This window comes from Clinocottus analis, unplaced genomic scaffold (assembly GCF_023055335.1).
Source record: "Clinocottus analis isolate CAN_PGR_092001 unplaced genomic scaffold, fCliAna1.0.p SCAF_13, whole genome shotgun sequence".
NCBI lineage: Eukaryota > Metazoa > Chordata > Actinopteri > Perciformes > Cottidae > Clinocottus > Clinocottus analis.
Window position 1 is genome coordinate 11523336 of NW_027175854.1, and position 18654 is coordinate 11541989.

The 18654-nt window shown below is 45.0% G+C and overlaps 1 protein-coding gene across 3 annotated transcripts in view; it reads right to left on the reverse strand.

The window, feature by feature from the left end:
- LOC137783576 (WD repeat-containing protein 7) overlaps positions 1-18654 on the reverse strand; it is a 169122-nt gene that overhangs the window by 86067 nt on the left and 64401 nt on the right. The window contains exons 19-22 of one of the 3 annotated variants that reach the window (XM_068573643.1): positions 13780-13877; positions 6499-6627; positions 2197-2315; positions 1659-1782 (exon numbers count right to left, since the gene is read on the reverse strand). In XM_068573643.1, coding sequence (XP_068429744.1) covers positions 1659-1782; positions 2197-2315; positions 6499-6627; positions 13780-13877 — 470 coding nt within the window. Of the gene's footprint in view, positions 1-1658; positions 1783-2196; positions 2316-6498; positions 6637-13779; positions 13878-18654 lie in introns of all 3 variants that reach the window. The other 2 variants (XM_068573642.1, XM_068573644.1) reach the window with 2 other exon arrangements.

The following is an 18654-nucleotide window of genomic DNA, read 5'->3' on the forward strand; positions in this document are numbered from 1 at the left end:
GCTCCATTTGTTGCATTGCGCGTTCTATGTGATCCCTCACATAGCACAACGGAGAGAGTGCGCGTGAGAAAGACTGTACAGCAGGAGGAGGCGACCTGTGGTGCGCTGTAGTTTAACAGAGAATTTAACTTGCCACCTTCTTTGCAGAAGAACAAGATCGGTGAAAGGTTGTAAGGTTATTGATTTCAACTCAGATGTGGCTGTTTTCATAAGAATGGCCGCCTTTTTCTATATAGTGAGTTAGAATGTCTATTTTGGGGAGAACATTTTTTCTCAAAAATACCTATATGGCTGGGTTACATCTGTTGAAGATTTTAAATTGCATGTGGTGTCATTATGAAATCCAATGTTGATATGGCACTGATCAGCAAGATGGGTCAAGTCTATTTTTCCTTCCTATGGGATGCTTTCTTGATGGACTGTTGATGGTGTCGATGTTGTCGATGTTGTTTGCTGTCTCTTCAGCTGCTGCATTCGAGAACATCGAACAGACGTATTTTGAGTTCAAAATGTGTAAAAAAAAAAAATACATTTTGCTCAACAAGAGACAGACCATAGACTTATTCGGAGAATTCAACACATTCCCTGACTTTACCATCTTATTACAGGACGAGCAAGAGTCATTTTACTCTTTATTCCAGTCTTGCTGTGCAGCACACGGATCAGATTCAATGACCCTTTAACCTCGCTCTATCTCCCCGTCTCAGCCTCAGCCCCACGCCACCACTCACTCCATCTCTCAACCCTTGAGGTCACCGGCCCATCACCCCCCACTGCTGTGGTAACACAACACTGACTGGTGCCCGTTTCCATGGCAACTGTTCCCCTGAGAAACCACCAGCATCCTCACCAACCACAAGGTGACTCCCGAACACATACACACATGCACAGCGTTTCAGGAGGAGGTTGTTCCAAGAAAAGGTGGTAAAGATTCCCCTTTCTTCTCCTCAACAGATGTAACTATAGACAGAGAGTGACCAGGAAGCAGAGGACAGACAGAGGGAAAAGGCAGTGAAGAATAGGAAAAGAATATAGAGAGAAGGTGATAGATTGATTTTTTTGTTGTGTTGTGTTCGTCAATCCAATTGCAGCTTTGTGGGTGGGATTAAAAATGGGCACACAATATTTCGACAGGGCTAACGAGCAACATCTATGTATGACGGGAACAGAGAAACATCTCCTGAATTGTGATATTTCTTTAATCAACGTGATAAAACTTTAAGCTAACTGATTCTACAAACCAATACCATATTGTACTTGTAAAGCGCTTTTCTACTCTTCCCACCACTCAAAGCGCTTTAACACCTCATGCCTTTCACCCATTCCTCCCCATTCAAACACTGATGGCAGAGATCAAACCTCTGATCTTCTGAAGAAAGGACAACCTGCTCCACTACTGAGCCACAGGGCTTGAAGAAGGCTTACAACTAGTGTTGTCACAATAGAAAAATAATGGCTTGGATTCAGTACCCTGGTTAAATATCTTGGTATCAATACTGAAACCACGGCAAAGACCTCACCATGTTTCAGAGTGTGTGAAAAAATAAACTGAGTTATAAACAAATATTGTCATTTGGTAACATTAAAAATCAAGGAAATCCAGTACGACCAAATCCAGATTTCTTTCTCTCAGATATTTAGCAGTGGGAGTTACTTACGGGAGCTGACAGTGTCCACATACTGAGGAAGGTAGGGAGCCCACAGGTCGATGGTGTCCTTACGTCCAGATTGGCCAATCCTCCTTAACTCAGCCAGTAGGAGAGCTTGTGCTGCTTCTCGCACCTTAATACCGCACCGAGGACAAAGTTATGATTGTAGCTATTCTGAATAATATCTTTCAGTCTTCTGAAAGTAAGCAGTCATGTTGAAAGTCCTGCTGGATTTTTTAAATAAACAAACAAGATTAATTTGATTGACGGTAAATAGTAGGGGACACAACTAAGATACATACAGTTTATATGTTGCAGTTACGTATATTTAGTATGAACATATTGCAACGTTGCAGATATATTCATTAATAGCATTGTCATGTTAATTCAAACTGAGTAATAAGGGTAAAACTGCATTTCTATCAAAATGTTTTTTGTTGATCATTAAAAATACATAAACATAATTCTCAGGAGACGTGGTTGGTGCAGGTGGCTTAGCTTGGACATGTGCGTAGTTTGTGTGTGTGTGTGTGTGTTCGTGTGTTACCTCGAGACAGCGGTCCTGCCATCGCCTTGCCAACATCTCCAGTAGAGGAGGTCTGAACTTGTCCAACCCAAGGAGGTCAGGGAGCATCACGCAGTGCATTGCTGCCAGCTGACTCCAACCTGCGCACACGCACACACAGTAAGAAAATATTACAGGTTGGGCCAGTGGATAGTTCTCGATTCCAAAGTCTTTGATGTGTTCATACGCACGTCTCACTTCCTGTCACATAAAAACACTTTTTTCTTATCCATTTATACAACAGAATTGGGACAGAACTTTTAAAAATTATTATTAGAGCCTTACCAGTACTGTTTTTCAGATTTTGTGTACAAGTATATATTTTTCTGTTTGTAGTAGCGGTTCTCAAGAGGTGTCAAACATTCGTTATAAATGGCCTCTACACAAGTCTTGCTAATGAAATCAAAGTGTTCACCTGATAACGTAATTATTGTGGCAAGAGATATAATCAAAAGCTGAATGATCAAACATGTTACATCACTTTGCATCCTTTATTAAACTTGCTAATAAACAGCCAGCAGACTGATGACTGATATCGATCTTATCAAGTCTCATTTGGAAAGACACCAAAATAAGGGCATTCCCCATAGTGTTAAAATATTCCTTTATGCCCCTTCAGGCTGAAAAAAAAATGTTTCAATAGGACAGCAGTAAGTATTACATGCACACACACGCGCGCGCACACACACACACACACACACACACACACACACACGCACAGACACACACACACACACACACACACACACACACACACACACAGGTCAACACCGAATGGGAACATTGTTGGTTATTTGCAGTCTTGGTGAGAGCAAAGTTATTATTTCTGCTAACCACAGCCTGATTATGTTGATGGTATTCCAGAGGTAAACAGATATACAGCACTGCAAAAGTTGACCGACATAAGCCTCATAACGATACCTTGGCATGATGAATTTGAGTGTTTGATTTTATTCAGCATCAAAGTGATCACTACATCACCATAATGTGTGGAGAATTTTACTTGAAACCAGAGGGAAACATGAGAAAACCTTGTAGGTTGATGACTGTTATACATTACCCTTTCACTGAGATGCAAGAGATGTGATCTGACGTGTGACTGAAATATAATTAACATTCAAAATGTCTTGGTATCGTTTTAATAGGGCTAAAATCCAACTGTATCAGATTGAGCCGAGGTTATGGCATATCTTACACCAAACACCAGAGAAATGTACACCAGCTTTTACACGTCTGTGACAAAAGATGGACTTAAATGTTTACTCGTTGATACTTAACATAAACCAAGCACCTTTAGAACATATATTGGTTTGATATATGTTTTCCAAGGAAAATGCATGTATGTGAAATGTACCTGAATGGACAGTGAATGGCTTTTAGGCAGGAAAGAAATTCCATACATTTCTTTTCCAGGTGCACAATGGAAACTTACCTCCGCCATTAACATACACAGAAAAAACTTAAAAGCATTAGGATCATAATACACATATCATATTCAGGAATATACTATGTCGAGGTGGACAGATTGATTGTGTTAAAAAAATTATTTTTCACATTTTGTCTCAGTATCGACAATTCGAAAAGAATAGTCCGTCAACCTCTAGCTGCAACGTTAACTCACTGCCTCAAAATGTTAAAACAAAATCAAATTTCAATAATTTTCAAAAATGTGTTCGTAATATACAGCTGTAAAATTGTTGAGATAAATTACATTTTTACACAGACAAGCTGTTTTACTATATGTCACTTTAATGAGTTTCTATTTACCACATTATGCTATAATTTATTGTAAGCAAAAAATGACCAATGTAGCAGATGCCTTTAACTACAGCTAAAACAGCAACTATCACATCTAATTACTTTTTCTAGGGTTGCTAAAAGCAACTATACTACTACTTCTACTAGTGTTGCTGCAAACAACAACTATCCTTGCTGGTACTTCCGCTTCTGCTGCTGCTTTTACTAATACTGATGTTGCCTTAAACAGCAATTACAACTACGACTATGACTACTACTTCTTTTGCTTTTGCTGCCGCAAACTAACACTATTCCTTCTAGTGCATCTATTCTACTGGTTCTACTAACTACTACTACTACTACTACTACTAACTACTACTACTACTACAGCCTTGGACATACTTTCCACGGTTCCAGTCATACAAAAATTAAGGGGTCTGTGTCAGTCCGACTTTCCATGCATGACAATTTCATCCATCCAATCCAGTTGGGTGTGGAAAAGCACCAAAACGCTGCTTGCAAAGAATCCAACACCATACTTTCTTTTAAAGACAAATTATATAACTGGTGGTAAGGATGGATGGATTCTACACATTTTGTTATCTTCTTATTTTTGACAAACCAGCTAGAAGTGCATATGTAATCAAATGAAGTGTGGAAAGTAACTGGAGCATGCACAGTCGTGCTTCCAATATGTTGAAATTTTGGGCTGGACACTGACGTCCACTTGGGGAGCCTACAGACCCTCGAGGAAATGGACTGATGACGACATTATAGATGTCCTTTGTCAAAAGGACCACAGCAGACCCTTGCCTGACAATAACATGTGGCAAGTATGAATTGGCCTTTACACTGTTGCTGTTACAACTACAACGACTATCCCCGTCACTGGCACAAACTACTACTACTACTACTACTACTACTACTACTACTTCTGCTAACAAGTATTAAAGCTGCTGCTGCTGCTGCTGCTACTTTATAATACAAATAATAAAGTTGTTCCTGCAGAGCAGTGTTTTGGAAAAAAACATGGTATAAAAACTTGACACCTTTGCTACAGTTGCTGCAGTCAAGTTATCCTACTGGGGAAGAATACGCCTCTGCCTCCTCCATGCTTGCTGTTTTTTCACACAAAACTAATCTTAACTAATGAGTCTGAAAATGGAAAAATTATGAAAATATGTGCATGATAGCCATTTAATAGAAACACTGCATTAACCTCTGAGAGGGACACAAGAGAGACTCTTGCAATGAAGTTATAATGAACACTTTGGTTAATTTAGAATAAAGAATCAAATTAATAATTCAAGAAACATGTCATCATTCAGACTTCTATTTTAACCGCGAAACGCAACTTCAAAATGTATCCCTCTTTGACATGTACTACAGTGTAAGATGACTGTGCTGCAAGTGAAAACAGATGGTCGGTCATATGTCAAACCAGGGAAAATTTTAGTCATTGGTAAAACAAATCCTTTTATTTATCGTTTTTGTTGGCTTTTTTTTTCCCCCAGTGAGATTGAAAATAGCAAGCATGCAAATAGTGATTTAGAGACACTGAAACATGGGGAGACATGGAAACACAGACAGACAAACAGGTAGACTTAGAGACGGAAAACACAGGACAGGATTACAGAATACTGTCAACTGAGAAACTACCACACACCAGGGCATTGGGACTGTGGTCAATTCACTCTATTCCAAACACTGGAAAACTTTGCTGATGACACAGCACTATGTCTCACCAACTTTTCCTGTCATTATTGTCCGAATTTATTTTATTTGTAGCAGATTGGCAAAAAAAGTTTCTACAAAATTACAAAGGCTTGGAAAACATTGTGAATACAAACTTAAGAGCAATAGATTGAGATTGAAATTTGCAACAATTCTTAAAAAACATTTTTTATTTTAGAAACATGTAGGGAATACCAGTAAGCAAAATGTCTACGACTTACAAATATTGCAAACCTGGTTTAATTTATCATGACTAAGTCACATCAATAACACTTGACCAGTTCCTATGCCAAATGTTTTGCAGCAATTGCATTCGAAGACCAATAACTAACAATTTCTGATTGTATCGAAAGTGGACTGAAATCAGCTTTGACAGAAAGTCATGTGAAACAGAGAGTGCTGTAGACCAAAGGACAAAGACACTGAGAAAAACTGGAGTGAAAAACCGGAGATGAAAACCTAAATTAACATTTACTGCAGGAAAGACAGGTGACGAGACAATAAGGAGTCGAACGGGGGACAAAAAGTGTGGAGATGAATAACTGATGGAATAAAGAGGGAAGGTGAAGAATTGTGATGACATGAAGAGAGAGAGTGGCAGAGTCAAGGGAACAAAGAAAACATAGAAATAGGGATGGAGAGTAATAAAAATACAAATGTGATGGAGAAAATTAACAAGAGGAATGACAGAAGGAAGTGATGTAAGAAAGAACATCTAGGAAGCAGAAGATCTCCAAAGACAAAGACAAGTAACTAAAAAGGTGTATGTTTATGAGACTTTCCCTACGCGGTACCCATCAGTTCAGTCTGTACCTTCGTTGACTGAGGGGATGTAATGAGAAGCAGGGCTAGAGCTCCGAGAGCCAGGGGGCCTCTGAGGAAGGCCCCCAGGAGCCCCAGCAGTGGTAGCAGTAGTAAATGTGCTGGGGTTGGCTGTGGCAGCTACAGCAGCTTGCAAAGGAAGAGAAGGAGAGAAATAATCAAGAAGGAAAGAACAGGTTAGGAAGTTATAAATATATATATATATATATATACAAACAAGCAAAATGGAGAGAGGAGATTTGCGATGGAAAAAAAATAAGTATGTGTTACAAGAAAGGAGGTACTAAGTTAAAAATAAAAAAATGCATATAAAAGTAGCTTTACAAGAATGGGAAGTTAGGTTGGGTTTAAGTCAACTATGCCAAAACAATCTGTGGACACAAATAATAACATTGTTACTGGACGATTTCTGCAAAACCTTTGAATTAATTTAAGTTTTTCGAACAAAAAAAAACTAATACTGTAAAATAAATATAGTCCATAATTTGGAAGTGGTAGTAAATTGATTATTACATGATGATTTACAAATAAAAAAATCTGAAAACTAGGACCTGACTCTTTTTCTTTTTCAATCCTTACAATTTGTTATACCACTGCAACAATTTAATGAATGGGATAAGTGGATATCTAGATTCATATCGGGGGGTAGAAGACCAAATATTCAATTCAAAACACTGCAACTTTCTAAAGAAAAAGGGGGTAGATTATTATCCTGTTTAACAGACTACTACAAGATGGCACAATTAAGATCACTAGCACATTGCTGTAACTCAATGTATTGTTAAATATGTCCAAGATTCCCAAGTGCGTGTGGAGAAAAGGTCCAGAACTCAATGGACTCAATTAATGATATAACGGTTTGATTAAAGTTTAAATGGTTATACAGTGTACATTTCTCAGCTGAGGGTCTCTGAGCTTCCACTCCACAGACCGTTACTGTCTTGCTTCCGCTCATGAGAACCCCCTCACAGGCTTCTACAATCTGGTTTTAAACATTCCAGCCTTTGGGCTCATTCACCTCATTAGTTCACATTCATGGCATGCAATTGTCTAAGACTAACACCGGAGCGGAGTCTCTCTTTGGCATAGGTTTTGAAGATGGCTCCATAACATTCCTGTTTTCCGGTACCTGAAGTCCTCACTCCGTCTTGTGTTTGCTAACAACATATTTGACCGAGAAGGAATTTGTTAATCACAGGAAAGCAGCGTTCGTTTGGTGGGATTGTGGCCTGTGATTGGTGGAGCAGGGGGGGGAGGCGAATGGTTTCAGGGGTAGTATGCGTGTTGTGGGCTGCTGGAGGTGTAGTGTGGGGAAAGCTTCGTGATATAGCAGTAGCAAAGAGCCCCGTTACAGTAACAGTGATTGTGTGAACCTTGGTGAAATAAACCAACAAGTAAATGAGACCAACGTCTGTGAGTCTTCCTGCCGTGGACGTTACACTGGTGTCAGAAGTGATTTACCGGACGCCAGTAAGCCGTTATGGAGCTAAAGCGAGCGAAGCTAGCGGATAACCAGCTCGTGGTTAGCTCGCGAGTGACAATGGACTGCGGCTGAGGAACGAGGGTGAATCACGAAGAAGGAAGCATGGTGGAGGAAGGCGCTGTCGGGGGGACAGACAGTCCATGAGCTTCAGGGAGGCGCGGGACCGTCTGAGAGAGGCTACGGTCAGGATGGCTCGCGACACAGGTATTAGCCTGTCGCCAGCGATTCCCGCCGTTTCCTCGGAGAATGAGCGCGACAACAGCGGCGGTGAGGACTGCAATGGCGAGGCCCGCTGAGGAGGAGAGATGACAGAGTTGATCAGAGCTGTGTCGCTGCAGCAAACAAAACGGCCATGGCCAGGTCCTAGGCTTTGCTCGGGGTGCGGACAACCGGGGCACCGAGCCAGAGAGTTCCCCACGTCAAGCAGGCCGCAAGGAAATGGTTCGGGGCCCGCATAAAGGAGAAGATGCGGACCCCGACAACAACTCCAACCCCAGGCTCACAGTCCCATACAACGGAGAATGGAGCCCAGCAGCACAACCGGGGGAGCCAGGTTCCATGTGCCACAGGAATGGATGTCGTCTCGGGTCTGGAGCCTGTAGTGGCAGTGCGGCGTACGGGTAAGGATGACTCTTATTAGGTCTCAATTACGGTAAACGGAGTGGCTTGCATGGCTCTGGTGGACACCGGGTCAACAGTGACATAGTGACAGACAGACCTGAGATGGTTCCCGTTAACACTGTGCTTGACCCCACCTTGGTGCGTCTGCGCACGGTCACGGGAGAGTTGAGCAACAGTACAAGACCTGTGCATATTAGGTCTGGACCTTTTGAAGGCCGCGGGCTGCCAGCTGGACCTTCAACAGGGCATAGTGAGCTTCCAAAAAGGGCTGTACGTCAAAATGAGCCCTACCCTCATCCTTACTCTGCCCTCATCTGTCCCGTCAGCAAGTGCGGCAGAGGTGGAACCCGAAGATCTGTGACCCCATTGTGCAGGAAGAGGACCAAGAATTGCTGGCAGCGGTGAAAGCAATATGGGACAAGAACCGGGACGGGTTGCACCCCCGCCAGCAGGACCAGCTGTGGCAGGTTTTATGGGTGTTCTGGGGCATTTTTGGCAGGAACGAAGAAGAGGTAGGACAAACTCACCTAGAAGTGCATGTGATAAACACAGGGGATGCAAGGCCTATTAAGTGCCGTCCCCACCGCCTCCCACTAGTGCGCCAACATGCTTGCGATGAATCGGTTGCAGGCATGCTCCAAGCCGGCATTATAAAGCCTTCAGACAGTCCGTGGGCGGCCACTGTGGTTATGGTGCCAAAGAAGACGCGGGGCTGGAGACTATGCGAGGAACTACAGGCCGGTGAACGGGGTAACAAGGAAAGACTCGTACTTGCTGCCCTGTATCGACGAGTCCCTGGACCTGGTCTCAGTATAAACTATGGTTCTCGTCGCTACACCTCCGCAGTGGCTACTATCAGGTGCCGCTCGCCCCCGAGTCCCGACCAAAGACGGCGTTCTGCACTGGACAGGGCCTGTGGCAGTTTAAGGTTCCCTGTGAGCAGTTCTTGATGTACCTGGACGACATACTGGCACATGGCAACTTGTTCGAGTGCGCACTGGCATCACTGCGGTGAGTGCTGGGCAGGATCAAGTCAGGGGGCCTGAAACTGCACCCGGAGAAGTGCCACTTTCTTCAGAGGGAGGTGTTCTTCCTGGGGCACAGGGTAGGAGCCGAAGGCATCGGCACATTGCAGGAGAAAGTGCAGGCAGTCGCTGACTGGCCTACTCCCGCCAATCCGAAACAGCAAAAAAGCTTCCTGGGCCTGTCCTCGTATTACAGAAGGTTCGTAAGGGGATTTGGGGGGGGACAGCTGCGCCGCTATTTTAGTTGCTCCAGAAGGACAGGGAGTTCTCCTGGACAGAGGAGTGCCAGGCAGTGTTCGACAGTCTGCGGGGCGCCCTGATTGAGGCTCCGATGCTGGCCGCCGTCAACCCTAACTTGCCTTTTGATTTTGACACGGACGCCAGCGGGGGAGGCATCGGGGGAGTACTCTTGCAGTCAAGACCAGAGGGAGAACGGGTGGTGGCGTATTTCACTCGGTCATTCAACAAAGCTGAGCGCCGCTACTGCGTCACCCGCAAGGAGCTCCTGTCAGTCCGTCACTTCAAATACTACCTGTGCGGGCGGGCATTCACCGTGAGGACGGGCCATGCAGCTCTGCAGTGCCTCATGTCATTCAAGGAGCAGGAGGGGCAGGCGGCTGGAGGAGCTCCAATCGTTTGAGTTCGTCGTGGAGCATCGGGCTGGGGCACGACACACCAACGCCGACGTGCTCTCAAGGTGCCCTTGTGCTGTAGACGAGTGCCGGTATTGTGAACGAAGGGAGTCCAGAGAGCAGGAACTGACTGAGGAGGAGAGGGACTGTGCTGCGGTAAGACGGCTGGAGGAGGTCACGGAGCGGCATGCGGTGGACCAAGCCGAATGGAAACGCCAACAGAGTCAGGACACGGACTTACAGGCGGCCAGGCAGCAGCCGCAGTGGGAGTAGGTAGCCGGGTTCTTCAAATCCCTCAAAGGGCTATGGTCACAATTCGAATCACTACACCTGAGTCTGGGCGTACTCCAGCGACCCTGGAAGGAGCCAGCAACAGGGGAGGCGAAGGGGCAGATGATGGTCCTCAAGGGGCTGTGTGTCGCGGTGCTAGAGTCCATGCACGGGGCTGCAGGGTCAGGGTACTTCGGGGTGTCCAAAACACTACGTCGCCTATGCCAGGGCTTCTACTGGGGGCAGTGCAGGAGGGATGTAGAGGATTTCTGCCGTCGCTGCGATCTCTGCATGGCACGAAAGGGACCCCCCAGGGCGCTCACATGCGGTGCATCAGCGGTCCCTCGTGGGGACACCAATGGAACGAGTGGCCGTGGCTGTGGTGGGGCCGCTGCCTCGCTCGGACGGAGGGAATCGCTACGTGCTCACAGCCATCGACTACTTCACCAAGTGGCCAGAGGCGTACGCTATCCCTGACCAAGAGGCAGAGACGTCGTGGAGACTCTAGTGGAAGGCATGTTCAGTCGGTTTGGAGTGCCGGAGACCATTTAGAGCAATCAGGGGAGGAACTTCGAGTCACGGGTGTTTGCGGTTATGTGTGAGCGCCTGGACATGCACAAGATGTGCACCTCCCCCCTGCAGCCGCAGAGTGATGGGTTAGTGGAGAGATTCCACCGCACCATGGGTCAGCAGCTTTCTATCCTCACTGCCCAGCATCAGCGCGACTGGGACAAGCACCTGCCCTTGGTGCTCATGGCGTGTCGCTCGGCAGTCCAGGAGTCGTCATCCTGTACACCCTCCCTCCTCATGCTGGGGAGAGAACTTCGCACGCCCGCAGAAATGGCTTTTGGCCGGCCCCCTGAAACCTCTGTCATTCCCCCGGGCCCCGAGTTCGCCAGGAGACTGCAAGATCGCCTCGAATCTGCCTCTGAGTTTTCAAGGAAGCAGCAACAGAGCGCCAGTGTGAGGCAAAAACGTAACTATGACGTGAAGGAAAGAGGGCTGGGGAGCTTGTGTGGGTTTATAACCCGCAGCGAAAGAAGGGTCGGTGTCCAAAGCTAGACAGCCAATGGGTCGGGCCCTGCACAGTCTTGGAAAGGGTGGGCGAGGTCGTCTCCAGGTTGCAGTTACTGCCCAAGGGACGGAGAGTGGTACTGCACAGAGACCGTTTCGCCCCGTACAGAGGGGTCGCGTCTCCACCGACATCAGGGGCACAGGGGAGCGATCCGCAGCGTTCCTCTAACACACCCTCCCCAGAGGCCCGGAGGGAGATGGGGGGGGTGTTCCGGCAGCGTCTGAGGCAACCCTGCTCCAGGGGACTCAGTCAGGGGACGGTTAATAGTCAAAGTGAGACCGTAGGTTCCAGAGAGGGCAAGAATGTGCCCTGGTCTCACTGGAAGTGATGGTAGTCCACCCTGATCTTCTGGTTAAATTTTTTTTTTTTTTTTAAGTTTCTCGAGAAGAAAAGAAGGGTACACATTTTTTTTGTTCCTTGTGGGGTCCATTCTTTGGGTAAAGTGTTTTAGTTCGGGTTGTCTCTTGTGGGCAAGAGACTTTGTAAGGGGGGGATAGTGTATCGACCCTGCACAGGTATCTGTTGGGGAGGCGGGGGGGGATGTTCGGGCAGGGATCTCTCTCTCTCTCTCTCCGGCCAATCACAGGAAAGCAGCGTCCGTTTGGTGGGGTTGTGACCTGTGATTGGTGGAGCAGGGGGGGAGGCGGGTGGTTTCAGCGGTAGTACGTGTGTTGTGGGTTGCTGTAGGTGTAGTGTGGGGAAAGCTTCTTCAGCTAGCAGTAGCAAAGAGCCCCGTTACAGTAACAGTGATTGTGTGAACCTTAGTGAAATAAACAACAAGAAAATGAGACCAACGTCTGCAAGTCTTCCTGCCGTGGACGTTACAATAATATATAATAATTATTAGTGTGGACATGATTGTAAAATAGTATTTGTACAATGTTTTTAGGTATGCTAAATCATGTGCTGAAACCTTGCTCTCTCTGTTAATCTCACAGTAAATCCTGCAGTATATTAGAGTGGCCTCCTCATTTATTCCCATGTAAAAAGCGATGGAGAGCAGGCTAAACAGCGCTCTCCTTCACAAAGCCTCCAACACACACACAGACGCACACAAGCTGGCTCAGCAGAGGTCAAGGCGGAGCGTTCCCCCTAAATGCTAGTGCGTGGCGTAAGTCCACATGCTTGGCCTCCACAAAGGCGTGACAGTAGCACTAACAAACCCGCCTCCATCCAACACCCGAGGGTGCCACCCATGGCATATGCATGTGTGCGGTGTCTGTATACACACAGACTTGATTTTGGTGTGCGTGTGCGTATTTGTAGGTATTGCACTTGATGTAGTGTGGTAGGTAGCTGCGTGTGCATGTTTGCGTGAGGAAGATGGTGATGGCTGGTTAAAACATCCCGGACAGTGAACCAGAGCAGGTTTCTCTCTGCCAAGAAAGACCACCCTACCCCTCCCTACTTTTACAAAGTGACATTCTCTTTTCTCCCCATTGGTTCTTTCTTTTCTTCTGTCTCTTTTGTAAGAGTAAAAATCCAGACTATGTTGAATCTGTTTCCTGGGTTCTAGAGAAGTTTGACCGTGCTCTTATACACAATAATATTTCCAAAAAGTGCTTCACGCTCAAAAACATAAATAAAAGAGTGTTCTATTGTATTCCAGAATGATTTGCTTTTAAGATTTGCTGCTGCTATAGTTGGTTCCTACTTGGTTAAGGTTGGAGATTGTGATCATGGTTTGAAAAAAAAACATCTACCCTTCCACTATCACATCCTTCCACACATCCATCCATCTATACGTCCACACATCCATCCATCTATCCGTCCACCTATCCTTCCATCTACCCTTCCACTCTCTCATCCGACCATCAGTCCATACACCCACTCATCCACCCATCCTCCCCAAAAGGTTTTACTGGGAGAAAAATGCACCTGTTAGGTTAACATGAACATCATTACTTTTAGATATTTGAACTAAATACAGTGCTGCAGCAACCAAAGTGAATGTGAATCAGCATCTCACACAAAAGTGAAAAATACAAACTGAGGTTAAACTGTGTGGCTCCCAATAATTCAGTAATATTTCACATACAAAAAAAGATAGTGTTGAGAGACAGCCGATCAGATGCTGTAGCACTGGTTGGGTCAACTCTACCCTCATGTCATGGGGATGCCCTAGGGATGTGTGAAGTGAGCTTTCCGTTCCCTTTTTGTAGTTACCTTGTTTGATCTGGGCCTGTAGCGCCGGGTTGGAGGGCTGGGGGGTGGAAGCCAGCGTCCTGCGTGGAGTCTCTGGGGTTCCTCCTGGTCTGGGAGGCCTGGAGGAGAATCACAAAGAGGAGGCATGAAATATTAAAAAAGCAGGGAGGAAAGCAGAGGGCTAACACGCGCACCAAATTCAATAATGAAGAAAAAACGAATGTATTGTGCTAAGGATGCAACTAACGATTATTTCAATAATCGATTAATCGGATAAAAACAATAAATATTTTTAAAGCATTAATTTGCAACCTTTTATTACAAAAACAGAACTGACAGTGCAAATTCAAAGTGCAATAAATCTTAACAATAACAAATTTATAAAAAATAAAGAAATACAAATCAGAAAACTTAACAGGATTTGTTTGAACGTCAGAACTTGTTTTCTACACTCACAGACATCCACACTCACAGACGCACACACTAACACACATGCACACATTCACAGACATGCACTCAGACACACACGCACACTCAGACACACTCACAGAGATGCACACTCAAACACACACTCACAGATGTACAAACACACACACACACACAAACGTACACACTCAGAACTCAGGCAACAAGAGATGAGAATTCCAAAAGTAACCACTCAATGTATCAACGGATAACTTACGGACTGCACTTTACCTAAACAAAGGTTCTAAATTAGATATTGAACTACAAATCACAGCAGCACTTTCTCTGCATGAAGCCACATTATATCGGATTGTTGAACGCAGGTCTGCGTTCTGCACCTCAGAGGAGATATTCACACAGTAAGAAAGAGAACATAGTCCGACGAAAGCAAGATTAGAATTAATACCATCTTGTAAACGCACTGATTACTTCTCTTGAAGCCTTTTCTTATGTAGGGGATCCTCACTGGCGTCCATGAAGCACACTTCTCAAAGAGAAGGATGGACTTTGTCTTTATTAAGTGACAGCATCGGGTGAGTCAACTGTTTTTAATGCTTTTTGTGTTTTTTTTTACCTCGCTTGCCTCTCTGGCAGCACCCACTATTGATGCCACTACATCAGGGCTGTCAAGTGTCACGCATTGAGCGTGACTGTCACTAATTTCAGTCTTAAGTAACACCCTCCCGCCACACAGCTGTCCGGCGGCGCGTATTTATCATCGTCATCGTGTTGTTGTTTTATTAATAAATTGAAGTACATTGTCCATTAATGACGCAGTAACCTTTCATGTGCGTATTTATGGAAACAATATCAGACAGCTGACCAGATGACTTTTTTTTTTGGCCTGGACTGGGACAAAAATTCGGCCCTGGACTTTTTGGTCCAGACTGGCCCAACACAATCTGCGCGCAGATACTGTGCCAACTCGGTCCGTTGATGTACTGTATATATAATAACACTACTATACTGAATAATATCAATAATATAATCAATGGGTGGGCTTGGGGTCTCTGGTGAGAGAGATGATGTACTGGGCACAAACCTGGACATGAAAAGTAGAGAAATAGTTGGCCATTAGGAATTATGGAATATGTTTGAACACCCTTAATATGTATGCAGATGTTCAATTGGTATTCAGTGTTTCATTAGTTTTAACTGAGAAAATGTGAAATGGGTCATTGTCTACTTGACTCTTATTTGACGTAATTTAATCTGAAAACTTCCATAAATAAGTGTTCAAAAAAAGAAAAGCAAGGACAATAAACCATAAACATTGACAGAAAAAAAAATAGGTTAAGCATATTTGAACAAATTGGACAGTGGGCTTGAAGAAAGTGTATTGATACTTAATACACTTTAACACACGCTATCTATTATGTCAAGTAAAGTTCATAGACAACGTTTCTAAACATTTAGTGAATGAGTGTTGTTTTTCCACAACATGTTAGCTAGCACGCACACACCTGCTATCACCACCACACATCTCCCCTTTCCCCTCCTGTACCAGCGTGGCAGCGGGAACCGCACTTTCACTGTCCGACAACACCTCCTCCTGAGAGGGACCCGCCGCGCCTGGTGCAGCCAAAGCCCTGAAGCCGGAGGCTCCGGCACCACCGCCGGCCCCGCAGCAGCAAACATGTTTATTATATTTCTGCTCTCAGCGGCATCAGTTGCGACTACTGGGCCTATCATAGGGCCACTGGGCCGCTGGATTCACACCTAACGCGGCGCGAATATTCGTGTCGCGTCTACCGTGGCATTTTACTCGCTTGACAATGCGTCTTTACATACAAAAAAAAAAAGTCAGCCACTGCTGTGCAGGCCCATTACTGACCGGCCCACCGGGAAAACTCCCGGTACTCCCTATGGCCAATCCACCCGTGCTAAATAGTTATTTCCATAAGTGTGAGCAATTGTAGAGTTACATAATTTTACAGACGTGTGTTTGAGGTGAAAAAAAAACTAAAGCTATCATATAGGTACATTAAAGATGGACACATAATTAAAGGGTAATCTCTTCCCTTTATTGAATAATGCACTTATTACTAATCTTAAACTAATTAGCTCAAGATCCACCCTCAGGCTCCACCAGCATGTCACCATTTTGCATTATTGTGTTTCATTTGGTACACTTGTGTGTGCATTCTGACCTTATGTTCATTAATGCTTGTGGTCAAACCAGGCTAATGCTACTCGTGGTTAGGTTTTTGTATGTATATAATCACATTTGCTTACCTGTTGTTTGTTGAACTCTTTAAAAAGTTTGGGGCGTCTACTTGAAAGGTGCTTAGCCACATTTGACGTGATACCTCCATTTGTCCGTGTTGCTTTAAAGCACATTTTACAGACGGGTCTATCTGTGTCAGTGGGCTCTAACTCAGTCTGCACTGTATCCAAAGTATCTCCAGATTCCACTCTTGGCATCTTTTTTTTCCCCTCTGATCACTAGCTGTGAGCGTGTACGTTGTGGGAGCTGGAGCCCTGCTCCTTAAGCCCCGCCCCCTTGAGTTGTCACCATGCACTCTGCATGCAGGCAGCATGAGAGAGAGAGCGGAGCAGTATTAAGGAAGCGCGCTATTTTGAGAAAGTATTGATACTTAAAATATGCAAAATCATATTGTTTTTAACGTACGGGTCCCACGGTACCTTTTTAGTGTCAGTATACCATGCAACATTTATCCGCGGTTCTCATGCATTCAGAACCGTGACGGTGATCAGTACAGATCACAGACCAACAGCACTCAGTCACACCCCTACGCTTCACCCTCATCTTTCTTTATGCCTATTTCTGACCTGCTCAGTTTCTCAACAGCGGGAGTTCCAGGACTTGTTCCAAGGACGGGCTCACGCCATCGGGCCGTAGTTGGTGGAGGGAGTGCTGTTGTGATTGTGTTGTGATGAAATACTTAAAAACACAGAGTTCAAGAGCACATCTTTTTAAGCTCCAACACAATAGGAGGAATCTTTTCTGCTGTCATAAATGTAAGATAGAGGAACATGAAAAAGCCCAAAACCCAAACACGTACAAATATTCACCACCGCTGGTTTGGAGTGTCAAAGTGGAGACGGCCAGAAAGAAGACCTTAGTTCTAGTTTTATAAAGAAGTCTCTAGTCAAGTTTCTAACCGCCGCTTCCTGTTTGCCTCTGTCAGCTTTGATTACGTTACAGCACGTAATTTTCTCATAATTTCTGATGCGACAGCTGAAACTTACATGTGTTGACGGTACAGCGGCAGGACCTCGACCTCCGTGTTAAATCAAAATCTGACTGATCAAACACATTACATCCCCTTGCACTTTCATTAAACTTGCACATCAACAGCCAGCAGAATTAAGACTGATATCGATCTCATCAAGTCACATTTAGAAAGACGTCAAAATAAGGGCATTCCCCATAGTGTTAAACTATTACTTTATGCCCCTTCAGGCAGCAGTAAGTTTCTTACGCACACACGCACACACATACACATACAGACACACACACACAGTGAACATGAACACCCAAAATGGGTATTATTTTATGACCCCTTTTTTTTCAGCTGGAATCCATGATGATCAGCGGTGTGTTTTTGTCCACCTGCTGAATGCAGATGTTAAGAGCTCAGGTTAAATTTTTCTACTCTATATCTACCAAAGTTGGCTATTACTTTTTCTAGAAAATCACCAACATCACAAATAGCCTACAATGTCTGGCCCATCACACCCACTGTGAGATACAGCTACAACAGTCATTCACGTCTTCACGCTGTGAGAAACCCGTTGCGTTTGTGAGGCCTGAGCCCTGGCACACTGTCTTATCGAGCTCCTCAGCATCCTGGACAGCACTCACACATCGCACCCTCTATAAAAAGCAACCCGCCTACCCCGAAATTAGTTGCCTCCGTAGGGTGGAGGACTCAGCCTGAGAGATAAAGTGCTTGAACGACAGGAGGGAACTTGGGATTTGAGCCGCTACTCTATGTGGAAAGGAGTCAACTGATGTGGTTTGGGCATCTAATTTGGATGCCTTCTGGACGAGGCCTCCCATTAGAGGTTTTCCAGGCACGTCCAACTGGTAGGAGACCGCATGGACGACCCAGGACACACTGGAGGGATTATATCTCCCAGATGGCCGGGGAACGCCTCGGGATCCCCCAAAAATGAGAAAATGTTGCGGGTGAGAGGGAAGCCTGCTCGGCCTGCTGCCACAGCGACCCGACCCCGGATCAAGCGGATGAAAATGGATGGATAGATGTACTTCAGTGTGTCACCTTGTTTACAGCTTCAGAGGGGCGAGGAGAGTAGTACCTTGACGACACCAACAATGACACAAACACCAAAAGCGTTGCTTTTTCTGTAAATAACCATTTTGTGACTCTATCTGTGCTTTTATAATAACAGAATAAAGAAAATATGTCGTTACTACTAAATAGCTCATTTTAGAAAACTAAA